At 33.3% G+C, this 20,853-nt stretch overlaps 2 protein-coding genes across 5 annotated transcripts in view; both read left to right on the top strand.

The window, feature by feature from the left end:
* dpr12 (defective proboscis extension response 12) overlaps positions 1–20,853 on the top strand; it is a 237,419-nt gene that overhangs the window by 133,798 nt on the left and 82,768 nt on the right. The gene's annotated exons all lie outside the window — the stretch shown is intronic.
* Positions 10,966–20,853, top strand: part of LOC138857061 (uncharacterized) — a 196,361-nt gene continuing 186,473 nt past the window's right edge. The window contains exon 1 of the mRNA XM_070108473.1: positions 10,966–11,323. Coding sequence (XP_069964574.1) covers positions 10,966–11,323 — 358 coding nt within the window. The remainder of the gene's footprint in view (positions 11,324–20,853) is intronic.

The following is a 20,853-nucleotide window of genomic DNA, read 5'->3' as shown; positions in this document are numbered from 1 at the left end:
TTAAAGAAATAAATAAAAGAACATTTGAATTAAATTTTTTATTTTATTTTATAATCCCAAATACGGGACTAAAACATAAAAAAAAATTTTTTCCGCAAAACCGAATTAAAAATCAAAAAATAAATAAGGAATAATTAAGAATTAAAAAATTAATTTGTTTGAGAATCAACATTTTTTCGCGTTCATTTAATTTAAAAAGTAATGTTTTCAGTTTTCAATTTTTAGTCCCAAACATCCTAGATTAAAAAATTAAAACTTTATTTTTTTTTATCCAAAATAATTGAATTAGAAAAATCGCAACCCTGTCTTTATGCTATAGTAGTCCGATGTCGTGCAAAATATTGGATGGAGATCTCAAAAACTCCGGGACTAGTTCGCGTATGTACAGTAGACGGACAGGTGCTTCACAAAAATGGTATTTTTTTCTTTTGTTTGTTTTTATTTTTTGTTATTTTGTAGAGTAGAAAATTTCCTATAAGACTATTGGCCTTGCACTTAAAAAATATTTTGGTTTTCAAATGAGTTATGAAATTCAAAAGAAAAGAACAAATTTGCCTTCATATAGTCAAATTTCAACCGATAATATCTTTAAAACATATCAAACGAGATTTTTTTAAGTTGTTGGAAGCGAGATATGAGTTTTTCTAAAAGAAAATAAGAAAAAAATAAAAAACCGTTAGTCGCCTTCCCGTTAAAATTAAGAGCTCATACTTGGAGTCTTTCTCAGAGGTGTGCATCAACCAATTTTTTAGAGTACGAAGCGAAAAAAAATCTTTTATTATTTGGACCCACCCTCATGTTTATGTTTTTTATACTATAAAACTACGCTAGTCCTGCTGATTTAAATATACTTTCAAAAAACTTGTCAACTTTTTAATTTTGGTTTACATTGCAACTTGTGTAATAAAACATGAAAATCCCAATAAGTAAATATGACACGAACCTTAAACAGCATTTTAGATTATCGTTATTCAAAAAAAATAAATAAAAAGTCGCCACCTACGCCAAGATCAACTGATTATATACAAGAGTCACCCCACCACTGCAAAAACGAATAATAAAACGAGTGGTTTGTTAGCGCAGCAGATGACAAACTGAAACGTGTTCAAGTGATAGGTTTTCAACGTAAATGCACAGCATGTGCCACATAGATAATGCATGGTGCAATACTTTTTAGTGCCACTGTAAGAGGGAATGATAGCAAGATGAAAGCAAAAGGTACATAAAGACAGCCAAGTAGCTGAGCAGATAGTGCACACAAGTGCATTTGCAAATGCTTGCGACAACAACCGCTACCAACCGAGTTAACTTGTTGACTCACTTACCGCACGACCGAATAGCTGGGCTCAAACTGTCTGCCGGACTGATATACTACACGCCTAACAACAACAACAACAACAAAGCCACAGAGCTTTATTTAGCGCTAAAAAGTGATTTTGGCCACTAATACCTCAACCGACAACGCCAGCAATCACAGCAGTCGGCAACACGTGACGTTCGCAACCAGGCGAATGTGGCACGTGCCTTTTGTTGTCGGGAATGAGGTCAACAGCTACTGTTCGCTGTAATATTAGACTGTATTGAGATTGTCTAAATATTAATTTTCAACAAATTTCTTTTGTGCTCTCATTTATTGCAGTGGTGTAGGTGTGTGTGCCTGTGTATTTGTAAATGATACCCTTCAATATTCTTCAGATTTGTGTAAAGTAGTGCAATTTGTAACGGTATCTTATCTGCGACTATTTCCTTAGACCAGCTGACGTGTTGGAAAATGTGCTTCGCTTACAAATTCTGCTTTATCTAACATTCTTATTATATAAATATAAATTTCTTAGTATAAATTATATTTATAGTTTTCCTCTCTCATCATACTAAACCACTCTGTGGACTCAGTTATACGGTACTTCGTCAGCTAAACTGCATTGCGCAACTTCCACTTCTCTAATAACTGATATTTTTATGCAGTGTAACTAAGAGCGCTTCACTTTCAGGTAGCTATAGATACATACATACACCTACACTATCCTACTATTTGGGTCAGGTTAGTATATTTGAGTCTTATTTACATTGCTTTATATGTTCTCAAGCTGAGTTCCAACTAAATTCTTTTCAATTTATTTAACTCTCGCTTTTTGTCTTATAATTACATTAAAGCTTAGAGGATTTCCAAGAACTTAATTCTCATTTATTAATTTTTTTTCTGCAAGCTTTAAAGAGAAATATGCAAATGTAAGTTATGCAGCAGCTAAGAGGTAGTTTACGGTACCATAAGGCTGAAGGATGGTTTACATACTGTTTCTTATTAATTCGCAAATATTATTATCCGACTGTGTTGTCTTATGTTCCGAGAAAAAAATGTATCACTCGGTCACTGAAGAAGGGCTATACACTTCAATAGCTTAAATTAATAGAAAGAGTCGGTGTTTTGGTTTAAGTTTTTAGAACATATTTTCCATAGTTTTTCTAACAATTTATTGAATTAAAAACTATGTTTTTTTGATCCGTTTAATCATATTTTCCGTCTAATTAAGCACCTAAAACTTACCCCCAGCAATTTTTCTGAGAGAAAACGTTATAATTCTAATAAAGTCATCAGCTCCACGCGAATATTTAGTATTGTAGTATTGGAACGTTCAATATAATTGCGAAGTAGTTTTCTGCCAATTGCTGAGTGATAGGAAGAAGTAGAAAGGAAGTAAAATATTTTTAAGCGCACGAGAGGCCTAATAATGGCTAAAGTGTGGCCACATGCGGTCTGGCGATCTTGCGCCTCGCTTTTCAACTAACCAAGTCATGATTAACTCTGAAATCTTTATACTCGCTTAAAGAGATAATATACAAGTTTTCAAAAATAAGCTTTACTTATTCAGCGTCCAAGCTGCTTTTATATAAGACAGTTATTTTTAAAATATTGGAACATTTATCAGAGATATGGAAATATTACTCAATCAGATGACCCAAAGCCGACCAGAAGGCGCTTAAACTGATTTAAGCATAAACATATACATTACAGCTATAAGCTTACAGTTCATTCTTCATTTTGTATGAAACATTGGAAGAAGTTGGACCTTCAGATTTTTTTCGTTTAGATTCGCTTTATAATTAAATGAGATCAATTATGGGGTGAGGAATAAGTTGAAGTGAGCTCATATCAATTTCTGTAGCAAATTTTCCATAAAATAATTTTTAATTTGTTTAAATGAAAATAGGGCACATAAATATACGAGGCAATAATATATATAAGGTTTTTGTTTACTTCAAAATTTAATTACAGGAGGTTTTCAATGAAATAAAACAATGAAAACTGCTTAGGATAGAGCCAATCGTGCGAGCAAAGGTAATATGAATTATCGCCTTGATATAAGCCCAATATAATGCGGTGATAGTGTTACTCTGAGTTTCAAGGACATAAATTTCTTCCCCTAGTTATGTCGTCATACCACTTCTTCCTGTGAATCTTTATACCTTTTAATTTATTATTTGATCTCTTCTCGACTTCCTTCTCGAAATTAAGATTTCTATTCTTACATTATAGCACAACAACAATAATACACAGTATATTGTAATTACCTATGTTACCTTAAAAATCTTATTAGTTAACTTTGTAACTCAGCTCAATGTTGTAAGTCTTCTTCCCAAAGCACTTGTTTATGATATGCAATTTTTTAAATATATAACTATACTTTAAACCTTCAACACCCACTTTTATAAACACAACTAATGAACTTCATTTGTTGCAACACCACTGTGTCTGCCCTTTTTTGTCACTATAATAATGAGATCCTGTCGCAGAAGGTTTTTACATATGAAGGTGTGAACAAAAGTGGAACGTTGGGGCGTATACGTGACATTTATGTAAATTTCACCTCGCATATGAAATCGCCTTTTTCATATACTGCCATTGATTATCGAGCGAAATTAGCGCTATTTATTTAACTGCATTTACCACACACGCACATCAAGTTTTTAACTTATAATTGCAATAAATTATTTAATCGCATGCATATGGCATAAGCACATACATACCATATATACTATATCCACACGTTCCGAACCTCCATGAAATTTTAACGGCGTGTTTTGCTAAGCGTTATATGAAAAATGTTGTACAGTTACCTCAGGCTTACAATGAAAAATAATATGCAATGTGTGGCCAATAATTTATGATGGTTTGAGGAAAAACATTTCTTATGTGTTCTTATGTTATGTTAGTATATAGAATAAATAGCATTATTTAAATCAAAACAAAATCCTTGCTGGTAACTTAAGCTGCGCTATTCGGGTGTATGGCTACACTTTTTATTTTATTCTCTGAATTTTTTAATTTCTATCAAAAAAACTAGAAAAATTAATGACTTTATTCAAGTGTGGGAGGTGAAATTGATTAAAAAAAAAAAATAAAAATTACGAATGAAAATAAAAGAAAACGTTAACTTCCGCTGCACCGAAGCTATAATATTCTACAGAAGTGCATTTATTAAAGCAGTTAATTCTTTAACTAAATCTGAACGAAGTCAAATTAAGGTTCGCTAAGTTTGAATGTCAGCTACATATATGATATACTAGTTCGATCTGAATAACTTGTTTGGAGATTATGGCGTTGTTTTATAATTTATGCAAAGTTTTGAGAAGATAATTTGTCAAGTAAGAAGATTTTTCATATAAGGGCCTGAGTTTGATCAATAGTTTGTATAGCAGCTTTAACCTATAGTAATCCGATATCGGCAGCTCCAAGAAATGAGCAGACTTTTGTGGAGAAACGTGTGCAAAATTTCAGATCGAAATCTCAAAAACTAATGCATACAGACGGATCTAAAGCTCGTCATGATGGTAATATATATATATTTTAAACGATCTCTGACTTTTCATTTTGGTATTACAAACTACATGTTAATATACCCTGTTCTGGGTATAAAAATTTATAAAGTTGGGATGCGAAGAAAAATTCACTTAAATGGAGCAGATAGCTTAACTTAAAATTAAAAAACACAATTGGCATATGTATCAAAATAAGGTAATCATAAGAACAAAAGCATAAAATATGTGGTGAGATTAGTTGTAAAAAAGTTATTTGATTTTTCGTCATAGAAAAATAGATTTAATCTTAATATACCACACTTCGAGTTACGTATACGCCACGTTCATGCATTATTGGATTTATCTACATTGAATTGTTTATATAATACATCCTCTAAAGCCACTACTAAATCAACAAACGCGTGGCAGCCAATAATGTAGGCGAAGTCACGTATTTCTTTAACATTTCCGCAACCAAATTGAATTAATTCTATTTAATAAGGGAAATAAGTAAGTAAATATGAGATCACTCAAACCCTCGATAAGTGATTAAGTTAAAGTTATTTCAGATACATTAATTTCTTTTACTTTCTCACATGTTTGCATATACGTGTCTATATATATATACAAATATGGTATACCATATATATTAAGTGATTTTTCCTTACATATACAGGAATTAAAATCCATCAAAACCAACAAACTATCATAACATAATAGCAAACAAACCAAAATAAAACAGTAAATAGACGAAGCTTTTAAATTTATATTAATTTTTGTATATATATAAAGTATACTATATGATTTATTACAATATGTTACTCTTTATTAACTGTAATCAACAAATGAGCTTGCGACAGTTACGTCAACAGTTGTTGCCTGCCTTGATCACGTATACCAGCGAAACACATAAAATGATGACAGTATTTCAATACCTATGTAGAAATAATATATGCTTTAAGTACATATACAAATATATATACACCCTGTCTATTATCATTTATAATTGCGTTCTGACTATGATTGAGTAGCTATTTTTGGATTCATTTAAAGTTAATTGCTTTGATATGAAGCAGTGATAGCTTAAAGCTTTTACATAATCCTTGACAGATATAATATTATATTTTAAGTGCGTAAAATGTGGTGGCTCTGACGTCGAACTTTAGAGAATATCTCGTAGATAAAAAGTTATGAAATAATATAAGAACTTTATTTTAAGATTCCTATTCAAATTACATTTTAAAAGTAACAACGAAAAGTTTTTATGATAAGTACAAAAATAATAAACAAAGTTTTTATGATAAAGACAAAAGGAATAAACTAAGGTGCTATATATTAAAAAATTATTTTTAGAAAGTTTTAAAGTTTTTTGATTTTTTTTATAAAAATAGTTATCATATTATCTGAAATGTTATTAAGGGAGTGAAAGTATTAAATTTTCGGACGAATATTATTTCGGAATATTAAAACCCTTTGTTCAGGGGTCACCTTATGTGACGATATGTTTTTTAGGGATTTTTAAGAATTTTTTTCTACGACCAGTAATTAGATAGACCTTTAAGTTCATTATCATCATCGATTCTAAGCTTAAAATATTGTGTAGAACGTGAGTTACAGCGTTCTGAACAGCCCCGCTTCGAAAAAATGGCTCACACTATCTGTAACAAAAAATATTAGCTGCGAAACTATAATACCCTCCAGAAATACAAAGCATTCCTTACAAGAACTTGATATTGATCGGTGTGTGTATGGCAGCTATATGCTATAGTGACTCGATCTAAATAATTTCTTCAGAGATTGCACCGTTGCTTTAGGCAATAACCCGTGCCGAATTTCTTAGATATATCAAGTCACAGAAACACGTTTTTTATTTTATTTTATTCAAAAAAAGTTTTAAATAATTTTTAAAATTACATTATATAATTCATAGCACCCAGTGGCAGACTCGTAGCCAGGATTCAATTTTTGGGAGGGACACGCAATTTGAACGCGTTAGCCGTTATTATTGCTCTTCTATGCGTAATGTATTTTCAAAAGCTATTAAACGTTAATTTTCTTGTTCAGGCAAATTGGGCTAAGATGGGCAGAGAATTTGGAATTTTTCAAATGTCATTCCAATGTATGTCGACATAATTTCGCCCCTTTGAGAAGTGTACCAAAGAGATACATTGTGAATAAATCAAGTTCAAATCGTCAAATTTTTTTATATAATTTTATGGCGGCATTACAAAAAACCAAGTAGAATGGGATCAAGCTTACTATATAAAAGCCTGAACATATTATTGTAATTCTTTAGATTTACCCTGACAATTTGTAACAACACAATTATGTCATAAGAGGGCTAGTAATTGGACTAGACTACAAAAAGCTAAAAGCATTTACAAACAAAATCTAGACTTTTTGCTACTTATTTCAAATGATATTATTTCAAATGGATCTGGTTTGTCTTAAAACAAAAATTCTCAACTTGTTGCCTAGTGTAATTTAAACTCTTACTTTGAAGAAGAAACTTTCTTACACAGACATAAGTCAGCAAATGAAAGTGCGGCGAACTTTGCCGCTTTAAAGAACGCACCTTTCTCCATTATAAAGCATTTAAATGCGAGCTGTTAAAAGCGTGAAAAGGGTTTGCATTAATGAGTTGCACGCGAAAGTTGTTTTCAGCCTCCAACTTGCTTGTAATTTGAAATGTGTCTGCGTGCCGCATTTCAACGTGCTCAATTTGGACGTGGGATAAGAGCTGCCGAGCGATTTTCTCAAGCAATGAAGGCATTAAGTGCGGCTTCTACAAAATGGTCCACCGTTTGGCGTTTCTACAATTTCGTTTTAAACTTTTCCATACTTCTTATAGTTTTTTTTTTCTTCTTTTATGTCGACTATAAACAATGAACGCGTACGAAAAATTAAAATTCGAGACGATTTTGTAAGCTGCCTACAAATGCTCCTTGATGCTGTCACGTTGCTATAGCGAACGTCCACCCAATTGCTATTGCGCGATATATATGTATGAGTGTGTGTGTGTGGAATAATGAAACACTTGCTTTGTGCTGGCCCGTCGCTTTGACATTTAACTTTTGCCACTTGAAATGTGAATAAGGAGCAAACGACAAGTGTTGGCTGCTGTTTTCTTGTAGCTAGCAAATAAAGCGACGACAACAACGATAACCGAAATTATATATGCGATATTTTAGAAATAAATGCAAGGGAGCTGAGAACTGCGCACACACACACACATACATATCACATAAACACAGCTGTCTTTGTATTGAGCTTGCTTCTAATATTTCCATATATATATGTACATATATTTATATATAGTTTATATGTATGAGTACATGTGTGTGCATACGTTTTGTTGGTCTCTTAGCAGCAATTAACTGGAGAATATAATTGTTTGTCGACAGCAGCGATGCCACTCTTTGTCCGACTGGCGCTGACTGCTAATTCCTTTGCCTCAACAGCAGCAGTGCGATATTGTTCATAGCCAACAGCAATTTGCAGCTAAGCAATTATTATCCCGCCGCGAAATATGTCGTTGTTTTTGAGTGCACATAATAGCAGCAACGGCCCTTAACCGGCCATAAAACGCAAACAAAATAGAATTTTTAATAAAAGTGCTTAAGTAAAGATACATGTTATTGCTGCTTACTAAGTTGCAGCAGATTTTTTTTAAACAAAATAAACAGAAGCTCTGCAAGAATACAACGGTCAGTCACTCTTAATTTCAAATACAAATGCAGTGACCGTTATATGGAGGAAACAAATTAGAAACAAACACATATACCCACAAAAATATGTAAATATATATATACTATATATAATTATATATGTATGCTAATATCTTCTGTTCAATGTGGAGCCCCGCAAATGTCATTAGCTGCGCTACTGTTATGCCGGAAAGGAAGTTTGAGTAGAAAAGCTGATTGGCAAGTTAAAAATGCTGGTCATCGCTGCGCTCGATTGCGCACTTGAGACGGAAGCCAAATTGTTATTTGCTGCCGAATGACTTGTAACATATGTGTGTATACAAATAATAAGTGAAATGATGAACAAAGATAAGCCAAGTGTATACAGAAATAATAACGGCATGTGATGTCTGCTTACCAATACCAGGGAAATTCGTTTGAAATGAGTGTTGCGAAAAAGGATCGGGGGCAAAGAATTAACTCGAAAATTACCAAAATGATATGAAGCTGCTTGCTGATTAACAAAGAATATGAATAGATATATATTCTTCCGGAATAAAAATAGATATATAGAAAGCGAATATTTCGAAACCTGTAAGAAAAAACTTTGCTCAAAATATTTTACTCAAAAGTGATTGGTTGAAAGGAGGTTAAAAACGTATCCCACATCTGGCAAACTAAGCAGAAACTGAATTGCGACTTGTTACTTTCAAAACAATCGCCTAATTGAAGACCAAATTCTCTGGTTCTTCAATTACTCTATCTAACACTATCTGTTTTAAGGTCACATCATAAGTTTAGTTCATTTTGAGAAGATTAGGTAATGAGTTCAATCTTCAAGATGGAGGTTACAGCTATAGACTGTTCTTTCTGATGCCTAAATAGTTTTTCATGTACAATTATCGATACCAAAACTCTTCATGGTAGCTAATTATCGTTATCGTGCCTTGAGTCCATCACAAGTGGGCTAAAATGATTATTTCGATTCCAGTTATGAAGTCCACAATGTTTACACTCTAAGTTGCGATAATATGCTTGGTCCAATAAACAGTGATTCGTCATCAAATGCGCTAAAGTCAGAGTGAGAAATCACACCAAGCCAGTTGGTGACCCCCACTGCTAACAGTCCACTATATACAATGTGTGTAAATTATGTTATCAAGCTTTATAGAGTGGTTAAAGCTAGTGTGAGGCAAAAATTCCAACACTTTCTTTAAGTTTTAAAAACGTAAATGGAGCCCTTGTCTTAAAGTTCATTTTTTTAGGTTCAAGTTCATGTTTACGTTCAAGCTTCGTGAGGTTATTTACTATTCTTGAGGACTTCAGTAGCACTCTGTTGGACTTTTGATAAAGTCATGTTCTGTTTTGTAAAAGATAGTTTCAGTTCTTGGCTTATTATCAGTCATGTCCCAGTTAGTGGACCGTTCAACATTTATATTCGTCTTATCTGCAAAAGTTAGCATAAGCTACTCTACTAAAGACCCAAATATGTGGGAAGGAAACATACAAGCACGTGAAGCAAAAACAGATATACATATTAACATTCGAACCTAAAGTCCTTACAAACCGGTTCTCAATTTTCCTGTCCTACAAACTACTGTTTCTTCTTCTCCCCACCACCTATATACCATTACGTCAGCTACCAAATAAAATATTTTCATACAAATTTATTATTTATTTTCCTATTCTCTTACATCTAATTCAATTGTGGTCGTTGCTTTCTATTTCCTTCACGCTGCAATGAAATTTGCGTTATCTGATGTTGACTTCTCTTCATATTGGTTTTAATGTTTCTGAGTCAAAATGGTATTGTGCTAAATGAGTTCACTAATAAAAGCTAAAGGTGCTGCTCTCTCATGTACCCACGTTTTACCTTTCAAACCAAAGCGGTCGGACGAAAGTCATGTAAGTTCGTATGTACATACATATGTGTTATACAATAATACAAAAATATACATATTCCACAAAATATATACTTTTAATCCTGCTCATTCCAGCTTTCATGCTCCTTTCATGTTTACTCTCCCGCGGCTCTGCGGGTTAGCATTAAACCAATATTTGTGTTAATCTATCAGCGCGTGGAGTTTAGCTCTGCTTTGTTATGGAACCCTGTGGCATTAGTTGTAAAGTTGTTGTGCACTCAGCTGGTTGCTACAGCGAATTAAACACCTCGGGTTAAACTTATTTTGTATTTTTCTTCTTTAGGTTTTAATCAACTTTTACTTTGAGTTAAGTGACCTTAGGAAGTTATGTTTTGCAAGCAATTATCAACGAAGCGTCGCTCTTTTGAGAAATAAGCATTCTCTTCTCACACCTTGTACAGATTCTGGTAGTTGGAAGATTATCGTTAATAATTGTAAAAATTGTCATAATGGGTGTTTTTTTCGAGGTATAGAACTTTAAGTTAGCATTACTGTTCATGATGTCGAGCGATTTAACAGCTGTCAAGTGATTTATTCTCAGTTTGGTTTGGCAATTCATCATGAATAGACTCACGCCTGAACAACGCTTGAAAATAGTGCAATTTTATTTCAAAAATAATGGATCTGTGCGGAATACCTGTCCAGATTTTCATAAGCGAATTTTGTTTAGCGATCAAACGCACTTCTGGTTGAATGGCTACGTCAACGAACAAAACTGTCGCATTTGGAGTGAAGCTAATCCTCAAGTGTATGTTGAAACACCGTTACATCCAGAAAAACTGACCGTTTGGTGCGCTTTATGGGCTGGTGGAATCATTGGTCCGTACTTCTTCAAAAACGATGATGGTCAGAATATTACAGTCAATGGTGCTCTGTATAGAGCCATGATTACTGACTTTTTCATTCCTGAATTGAACCGCTAGACTACTGACTGATTTAACACCGCTAGACTACTTTCTGTAGGGTTATGTAAAGTCATTGATCTATGCGCATAAACCACAAACGCTTAACCATTTGGAAGACAAAATTAGCCGTGTTATTGCCGATATACGGCCACAAATGTTGGAAATAGTCATCGTAAATTGGACGTCCATATTGGACGACATCCGAGCCAGCCGTGGCCATCATATGCCAGAAATCATATTTAAAATGTAATGCCACAAGATCATGTTTCTATACATCTAAAAAAACACCCTTTATAAGCTGCTTTAGTACAACACATAGTAAACTTAATGAAGTCAGCATAGCTGGTTTATTGGTATCGGTCATTGCCTCGACGCTTCTCCACAAAAACAGTTACACCTAGTCTATTAACCGGCCAAATTCTTGATTTGATTCGCTCATAAAAATTGAACTGTATGATATTTGACGCCACCCGCTTGCAAGCATTTAACGCTTTTGTTGTACAATTGATATTTCAGAGGGAAACCTGAAAAACATATGTATCTTGCATTAAAAATTGATTGTAACGGGACCTCTATCATCTTATTAAATTTTACCTGAATATGAAAAAAATACACTTTAGCGTATTTAAGTATAAAAGGCCATCAGTGCTTTCAGCGAATTTTGATTTTTTCGGTTTCGGTAATTATTTTTTCAAGTTTTGAAACGGAATTTGTTACAATGTATTGTTGAAAAGTTTCGACATCATATTCATTAATCCAAGTCTAGTCACCAGCAGTGATGCATTTGATGAAGCAGCTACAGGGACAGCAGCTACGTTGTCAAGCATTGTCAACCTCTAATCGAAGGTATTTTGATACGAGTCTACAATCAACAGGCTGCATACCCAAAACATTAACCAAAATGTGTTGAGTCGATCTCTCTGATGCCAATACAATGATTGTTAAGTTGCTATATTTCCTTAACTTTTTCGATGTTATCGTCGTTAACCAGTATATAGGTGGACGGATGACTCGGATGAGGCACGTTTTCTATGGTTTCGTAACTTTCACTGAATGTTTTGTGCCACTCAAATAATTATTTGTGATAAAGAAAACTCCACAAACTCCACACTTCTGCAACATCACAGCCGTGATTCAATTGGAATTACAAAATTTCAAGCAAACTGAACAAAAAGGAGGGTATTTCTAAAAACTAGTTTTTGATAAAAAAAACATGTCATGTGAAAAACAAACCCTGTAGAACTTGAATTTCAATACCTTTTAACTTCCGTTCGCTATATTTTTTTTTTTCCTCTTTGGGGCGGAAACATAAAACAATTAAAATAAACAACGAAATGCCATTATGTTATTGTTAAATATGTAAATACATGATAACAGATACATTTTACAAGATATTGCAAGTTCTCCAAATGACTATTAAGGAAGAACAGGTGGTAAGCAAATGTACAGTTAAATGTATAAGAAGTTTAAAAAGTACAAGTAAAAATTCTTAAGTATTTAGGTCAAATATGAAGCGAAATAAAACGACAAGAAAAGCTCAAATAAATAAAAGATATAAAAAATGTGTATAAAATATAATGCAAAAGCATAAGAAAATGAGCAAGATGTTGCAAAGTAGTCACCAATACTGATTTTTACCACACGCATACACACATACAAATAAACGCTTTTTTGCAATTTGAATATTGCTTAAAAAAATTCGTGTTTTCGCGTATGCTTTTTGAATAGCGGACGGAGAAGATGGCTTCAATGAGCACAAACGGAAGCTGTTGAATGCTTTCGCAAATTTATTTTTCACATCCTCTTACAGCAGCGAACTGACCCAGCAAAGCATATCGTTTGCTTTTTTTTTATTTGAGTGTCAAAATACTAAAATTTTATAAAATATCTGAACTTAACACCTGGTGATATATTTATACCCCTAATAGGGTATATTAAGTTAGCAAAGAAGTTTGTAACACTCAGAAGGAACTGACGAGTTTAGTCGATTTAGTTGCTCATTTTTTCAGTTATCCATGTGGAATATTGCTCACAACCTTTTCTCTGCAAGAAGCTGCTCATTTGTCGGAACCGCCGATATCGGACGACTAAACCATATAGCTGTCATACAAAACGATCAAACTCGAGTTCCCATATTATAAAATTTTCTATTGACAAGGTTCTTCATGGATCCAATACATCCCTACAATCTCCGTCGAAATATTTCAGATCACACTACTGTGACACATAGCTACCACTCAAGCTGAACGATTAGAATCAAGTACTTGGAATGGAAAATTTTTTTTATCTGTGAAGGATATTTTAGCATCGATAAGAAAATTTAATTAGTTGTGTTGTTGTATCACGTCGCGCAATATGAAGTTGTTTAACTCAGGGTAGACCCTCGCCCGTTTACGGTAATATCTACTTTAACATTTGTATTCTAACTTTTCGACAAAGCTTACTTACTGTAATCATAAAATTTCCGCAATTTTAAAATGAATAATTAACTGGTTTTCTCCTTTTTGATTATTTTACTGTGATAATTTATTTATATGACTTGTTTACAACGTGACCAGCTAACAATATCGATTGAAAAACACTTAAGTAAATTACTTATAGAGGTAGGTAAGTGTGAGTATACTTTAAGCACTATTGAACGAATTACTTAAACCCACGTACTTTTAATTGAAAAATAATATTTCCATAATTCAAAAATTTAAAACTAACAAGTAACGAAGCTCTGAGTTCGGGTGTAACCGAACATTTTATACTCTCGCAAGGTAAAGAAATATACGGGATTTTCGTATATATTTTAATTAAAAGTAGGAAGTATTTCATTTATTATTTACAATCACAGGCAAGAAGATCCACTATTATGATAAAGAGATTATTGCGGAGCTCGGAGATTTCTTGCATATCGACCGATCGGAAGCTTAAAATTATTTATATTATGTGCATTTAGGCTAAGGAAAGTATTGACCAGATTTTACCCATTTTTTCATCAATTTGCATCAATATATAGCAATTCTTACTCAAGTTATCGCTTGCACGGACAGACCGATGGACAGACGGATGAACGTATAGATTCATCGGGGATTTCAACTCGCCACGTCACCTTGATCATTTATGTATTCATAACTGCATATCTATCTCAATTAGTTTAAGGTGGTGCAAACAATCGTTAGGCGAACAAAACTATTATGCTCTGTGCAACATGTTGCGAGAGTATAAAACCATTACATTAACATGCCTTGAGCCTAACCGCGTCCGCTGAATATTTATTGTTATGAATTTATAATTCCTTCCTGCTAATTAATAATTCGTTAGCTATTTTCTTATTTATAAATACACATTAGGGTGCTCACAAATATTTTAGAAGTAAAAAAATTTTTACCCAACATGAGATCTATTTTGAAACTTTAAGGAGTCGTTTAATAACCATACACCATATTTTACAAAAAAAAATTTGGTATATTAAAAGTTGAGCCTATGAGTTGACTCTATAAGCAATTATTCTAAATTCTAAAGCAATTTATGATTATCTCAACAAGAAGAGTAGTTTGAACCAATTAAAAATTACTAAATTTTGAAATGTGGAAAAATCGCATTTAAAAATTTGCGATTTTCCTTTTAATATAAATTAAAAACATTTAAAAAGGTGAGAATTGAAAAACAATTTTAAGGAACCTAATGTACTTAAATATTAATAAGAAAATATCAGCATGGAACAAAATTTTGCCAGCGCTTATTTTTTTATTCACGCCAATATGAACATCTCTTCAATAAACTATTAGTATGAAGCTACGTTATAGAGTTATTATAAATGTATAGACATATCTATATGCCTTCATTGAAATGACCTCTAATGGCTCCACTAAACGAGCGTACACTTACTGGCTCATGAAAAAGTTTTAACAAAAATATTAAACCCAGCGCACGTTAAATTATTAATCTCTTTAAAGACTATACAAACATTAAGCTATTCAAAGGAAAAATGCCATCAAATATTCGTAAGGCATAATCAGTGTAAGCCTTATTGTTCATCTCTCTGGAATCTTTGATTGGTGATGACGTAAGGAACCACAAAGTTTCGATTAAGTTGTCTATAGTACTCAACATTCTCCATAGGGCTAGCTCCACCGTTATTAGAAAATATGGACCAATAAAACAAAGAATATAAGAACCACTATAATAATTTTTTCTGGTGGGAAGAAGTACTTGAATTTAATATTTATTATATCCCTGAAAAAAACATTCTAAAGACTATCTTGAATATAAATTTTACAACTATTTAATTTAGTTTAAGATGGATAACTGGAAGCAACAAAATTTCTTTTAAGCGGGTAGAAGGATATACCGGCTATGTTCTCGGTCGACAGAGCCTCGTTAGGAATCACAGGAATCACCTTTGAGAGTGCACTGCTTGCCATACAGAGATGCTTGAAGCAACAACAACAATGTTAAAATAATAATTTTTAATGTTAATCGATTGGGAACGACGAGTCGGCATATACAAAGCAAAACGTTAATATAGGTATATAAATGTGTTTACTCTGTTCCACATTTTTGATGTTGAGAGACCCGACTATTAATGAATATATTATATAAAAAAGTGAACTGAAAAAATTAAAATTTTCCACATCCTTTTGAAAGAGTCAAAGGGCGAATTTAAAAACAGCTTAATTTTTTTCTATGCATAAAGCTAAATCACTGCACCGCTTTAAACTCTCCAACTTCTTTATGTGTAGAATTATTTTTAATATCCTTGAATCTTTACAACTTTTTATACTTCTGAGTCAAAAATTTGTTGAACACGATTTGCTTTGATGCTATTTGACCCAGAGCCATTTGTGTACCTCCTCGCTCGTCCTACATAAGCACCGTTAAACTTTCGCTCCCCTCTCTCTTTGCACGCTGTAATTACTGCGCTACAAATGCGCGGCTATAACACGCTGGCAATAAGACGCTTAACTGCAGGTAAGTGAAAGCAACAAATTAGCCAGAACCCTCTTCTGAACCGTTAAATGCATACATGTTGCTAGGTATGTATGCCATTACGGAGCGAATATCAATGCTGGAAATTGTGTTTAGCAACCACTGACGTTTGCTTTTCATTTGGCGCATTATTTTACCCCATAGCGCCATAAATTCTATAGATTGCAGCGCTCATTATGCTATCGATAACCTACTTTGATTTTCTTATTTCGTTGAGAAACTTTATTATAGCGCAATCGCGCTGCTTTAAATTCACCGTTACTCCGCTTTCCGCTGCTCCTTTGTAACCTGTACTAAAGCAACTTATATGTGTGTGTATGTGTGAGTGTAAGCTGATCAATGCCATTTATGCTGCCGAGTTATTTTAGTTTTCTTGTGTAAAATTATATTTATTATTTCTCTGCTTTCTTTTGCCTCTAACCCACACATGCACCGCGAATTATAGGAAGTTTATTTATTTTCGTATCGTAAAAACTCTGCTGCCGGGCAATTGATAGCACGCGAAAAGAAATTGCTAGCTATAAAAAGAAAATATTTGCTGATGTGCAGATTTACTTGTTATATTATATATAGATCTATACACGGTTGTGCCTGTGTATGTGTATCGCAGTGTGTGTACGTAAAATTACTCGGTTATTTGCTTATTTAAGTGCGTATATGCTGATTACATTTTCCCCCTTGTGTAGCCAAACAATGTTTACCTCACCTAACAACACTCACCTGCACCGCTTTATGGCCACCGTTTCACTCCTGTTAAATCTGTAGACTCATATAACGGTTATTTGTAGTGCTGGTGTGTTGTAGTGGCACTAGCAGAGTTAAAGGTGCAATAAAACCCACAAACTATGGCTAATGAACCAACCTTTCCGTTGTGTGTCTTACATTGTAATTTCAGCAATAGCTACAAGGCCACTCGTGAGGGTTGAGTAAACATTTAATTTGTAACTTCTGATGATGCCACTTTATTTTCGAGGTTATATACTTAATAGTTTTTTTTTTTGTTTTTGTGATTCCCCTTCGACTGTTCGCTTTTTTCATTTTAGGTTCATTGTTTGTAGTTGTTGTTTATTGCAGCGTTTTTTCGCTCATTTACCTTCACACAGCAGCTCAAAGATTTATGTGCGCAAAGCGTGCGTTACGTGAGCAAGCTCCTCCCTCTTCCTCTCTAACCATACAATGCAACCATTTTGTGTAATCGTGTGCGTTCATGCTGTACCTTGTTGTGTTTGTTGTACTTTGCTATGGTTCTTGTTGTACCGTTTGCAATCGCAATAAAGTTATTGTTGTTCATTAACACCGTGAATTTTCATACACATTTTAATAATATTATTATTATTTTCCAAATCTAAAAATTGTTTTAAAAATAGTTCATATACAGAGATACAGAAGTTTCTACCTTAACTAAAAACTTTTCTTGGCATATGTCAAATATGTTTTCAAAAAAAACCTAATGAATTCACTTCGAACAATTCTATATTGCGACCCCAAAGAGCAGATATTTTGAACTGAGTCATGATTTAAAAAAAAAACTGTTGTGTCAAGAAAAAATGGTTTGTACGAATATATTTCCAGATGTAAAAATTGGAATTTTCCCGTAATTTCTCTGTGTAGTATGATTATAAGCAAAATAAAAAAGTAAAATTAAATTCAACAAATCTTCTCAGATTTTTTTATATATATTTAATTTTTACAATTTTACCGAATATATAAAACAAACTACTAATAAACAAACATAACTTGAACTAAAAACTGTGAAATTATTTTTGACTCAAACAAAGCTGTTATAAAATTGCTTTCAATTAAGAGCAAGTTTTGAGCGCAATTTGGTTTTTCTGATACTTAATAATTAAGGTTTGTTTTATATCTTACAGTACTTGGTATTGCTCGAAACCGTTATTTTTGAAATTGAATGTCGGTTGTACTTTACTGACTAATTCAAAATATAGATTGAGTTTTTTTTTTTCTAACTTAAATATTGATTGTCATATACACAAAAGATATATTATTCTGTTAACTATGGCCTTTAATTCTTTCTTATTATAATAATATTAATGTTATTATTTCCTTCCGCCCATCTACACTGCTCTATCTATATTTCTATTCTCTATTTGCTTGTTGTACGGAATTCGTTTTCATATTTCGCGCCGACACACAGTGAAGATAAAAGTCATTTAGTGTCCCAATCTAGATTGACAGAGATCATTGATTAAATGAGAATATAAATCTCTTAAAGCTGAGTGCCGAATCAGACCTATCAATGGTGCTGGATACTGAGTTAAAAAACTCACGTAATACGAAAATAGTTAAAAAAAGGGGGGCAGGGAATGAAATTTTTTTGATATCTTAGAAGTAAAATTTAACTACAGAAAGAAGATATGACCTTAAATTTAAACTAAGCAACCGTTTAACCAGGTTAATAGGCTTCACACGACTAGAATTGTATAAGGACGTACACCCTTTTGGAATGAGTTCATATGTCTTCTCAAAAGTAACTTTTAAGAGTTGTATTAGTGTGAATATTTTTTCTTCTTAAAACGCTACTAAAAACTTATTTAGTAAGATATATATATGTATTTATGTCATCTTACCAGCATTCAGCACCCCATAGCATAGCAATCGCAAGTATCAATTATGTTGGTAAACTTCTTTTCGAATTGTTCGAGTTTCATTTTGTAAGAAAATATTTTTATAGAATTTTAGAAGTTCCGCATTGGAATCTGTGTTTTAACATCCTCTAAACAGTGTTCTTATATCGTTGGTGATAAGAACCGGAGAGAAACTAAACTTAATACATTTAAGGCATAAGCCACAGCGTCTTTTAAATAGCGAATAGCTAAAATCCATCTTAAGGTAGTGAGAACAAAGCTTTTTAAAATACTAGTCTTTCTATAGTTCTTAAATATTTACCAGATTGTGTAAGAACCAGCTATATGTATGCAAAGGAATAAAAAGAACTCTTTAATCAAAACTCTAACTCTATGTACATATAGATGTGTCTAAAGGTTTCACGAAAGCTTTTATTATCTTCAACACTCTTTATACAAGATAAGCAGAAAATCTTGTATATTTATGGATAAGTAAATTGATAGATGATAAAAAATAAGGGAAAACCCATAATTCAGATGATGAGCGTGAAAGCATAAATGTTTGGTCAGCAGGAACATACTTGCCTTTGATTTCATGTGATATGTCATAAATGTTGAGCTCTCATATTTTGGGATTTATTTATGGTGCATGATTGATATAAAGGGTGTTTTTTTAGACAAGTAGTTTGGAAGAAATAAAACGCATATAATTTAATGCTATGGCTAGAATTTAGTCTAATGATAAAAATAATGGTTTGCCATTATATTTTAAACATGATTTCGGATGAGTGCCGCGGTTGACTCGAATAAATTCCGGCCGAGGGGGTCAAAAATAGTCCAGCGGTATTAAATCGAGCCCATGACGCGAGGTAATGCGCTAACCAAAAGTTTCCTTCCATAAATGCATTGTATGTTCCTATTCAGGCAAGAAAAAGTCGTTAATCATAGCTCCATAGCGCACACCATTAATTATAACATTATGGCCATCTTCATTTTTGAAGAAATATGAACGAATGATTCCCTTTTCTCATAGAACACACCAAACAATGACTTTATGAGGACGTCTGTGAGGTCGGCGTTTTAACAAAAAGAAGATGGCTTGAAGATTATCATCTTTTAACCCCATTCAACCAAAAGAGACCTTCGCCGCTGAACAAAATTTTCTTGTGGAAATCAGGATCGGTGACCATATCGTTTCGGGGCCCATTCGTCAAACGTGCAACGTGGTTGATGATCCTTCAGTTTAAATTCTTGCGCGAGATCGATTCTGCAAGCCCTCAAACTAAGATACTTCAGAAAAATCTTCCATAAAGTGGATGGGCACAGCTCCAGTTGTTGCGAGCGATAGCGGATGAACTCATTCGGGTATTCTTTGATAATCTGTTCCACAGCAGCAATAGCGTCTTCGAAGCACACTATACGGCATATCTGAGAATGAGAACAGATTCATGGTTGCTCGAATTACTAACTCTGCTGGGCGATTACGTCGACGGAATATGAAACACATCAGGCGATGCGACGTGTGAACCGAACCATTATTTTGGAAATAAATTTGACCGATTTGCAAACGTTGTTCCGAAATAGGTCTGATCCTTATGAAATGGCAAAGGAATCTGAGTATAAGTCAAGTGACAACTGTCAAAAGGACCAACTCCGAAAAAAGTGTTGCCTCATTGAAAACCACACGTCTAAAAAAATACCCGTTATTGTGTATACCATATACGTAATATGCATATATTTCACGAAATCACTATCGAACTTATATAATGTATAGACATTTATTATTGAGCTCATAAAAGACAGATTGTCGCAATCAAATTATTGACCACGCCAAATATTATTCAGATTTTTGCGGTAAATTAAAGATCAAAAGTGCATGGATGTATGTACGTATGTGAGTAGTGTGAAATAATTTAACGACAGAAGCTGCCGTGCTCGCTGATAGATAGCATGTTGAAAGTCCGCGCTAAAAAAACAAAGT

Source organism: Bactrocera oleae, chromosome 4, assembly GCF_042242935.1.
Source record: "Bactrocera oleae isolate idBacOlea1 chromosome 4, idBacOlea1, whole genome shotgun sequence".
NCBI classification, from domain to species: domain Eukaryota; kingdom Metazoa; phylum Arthropoda; class Insecta; order Diptera; family Tephritidae; genus Bactrocera; species Bactrocera oleae.
The sequence above is the reverse complement of the archived record's forward strand: the minus strand, read 5'-3'. Positions and strand labels throughout refer to the sequence as shown.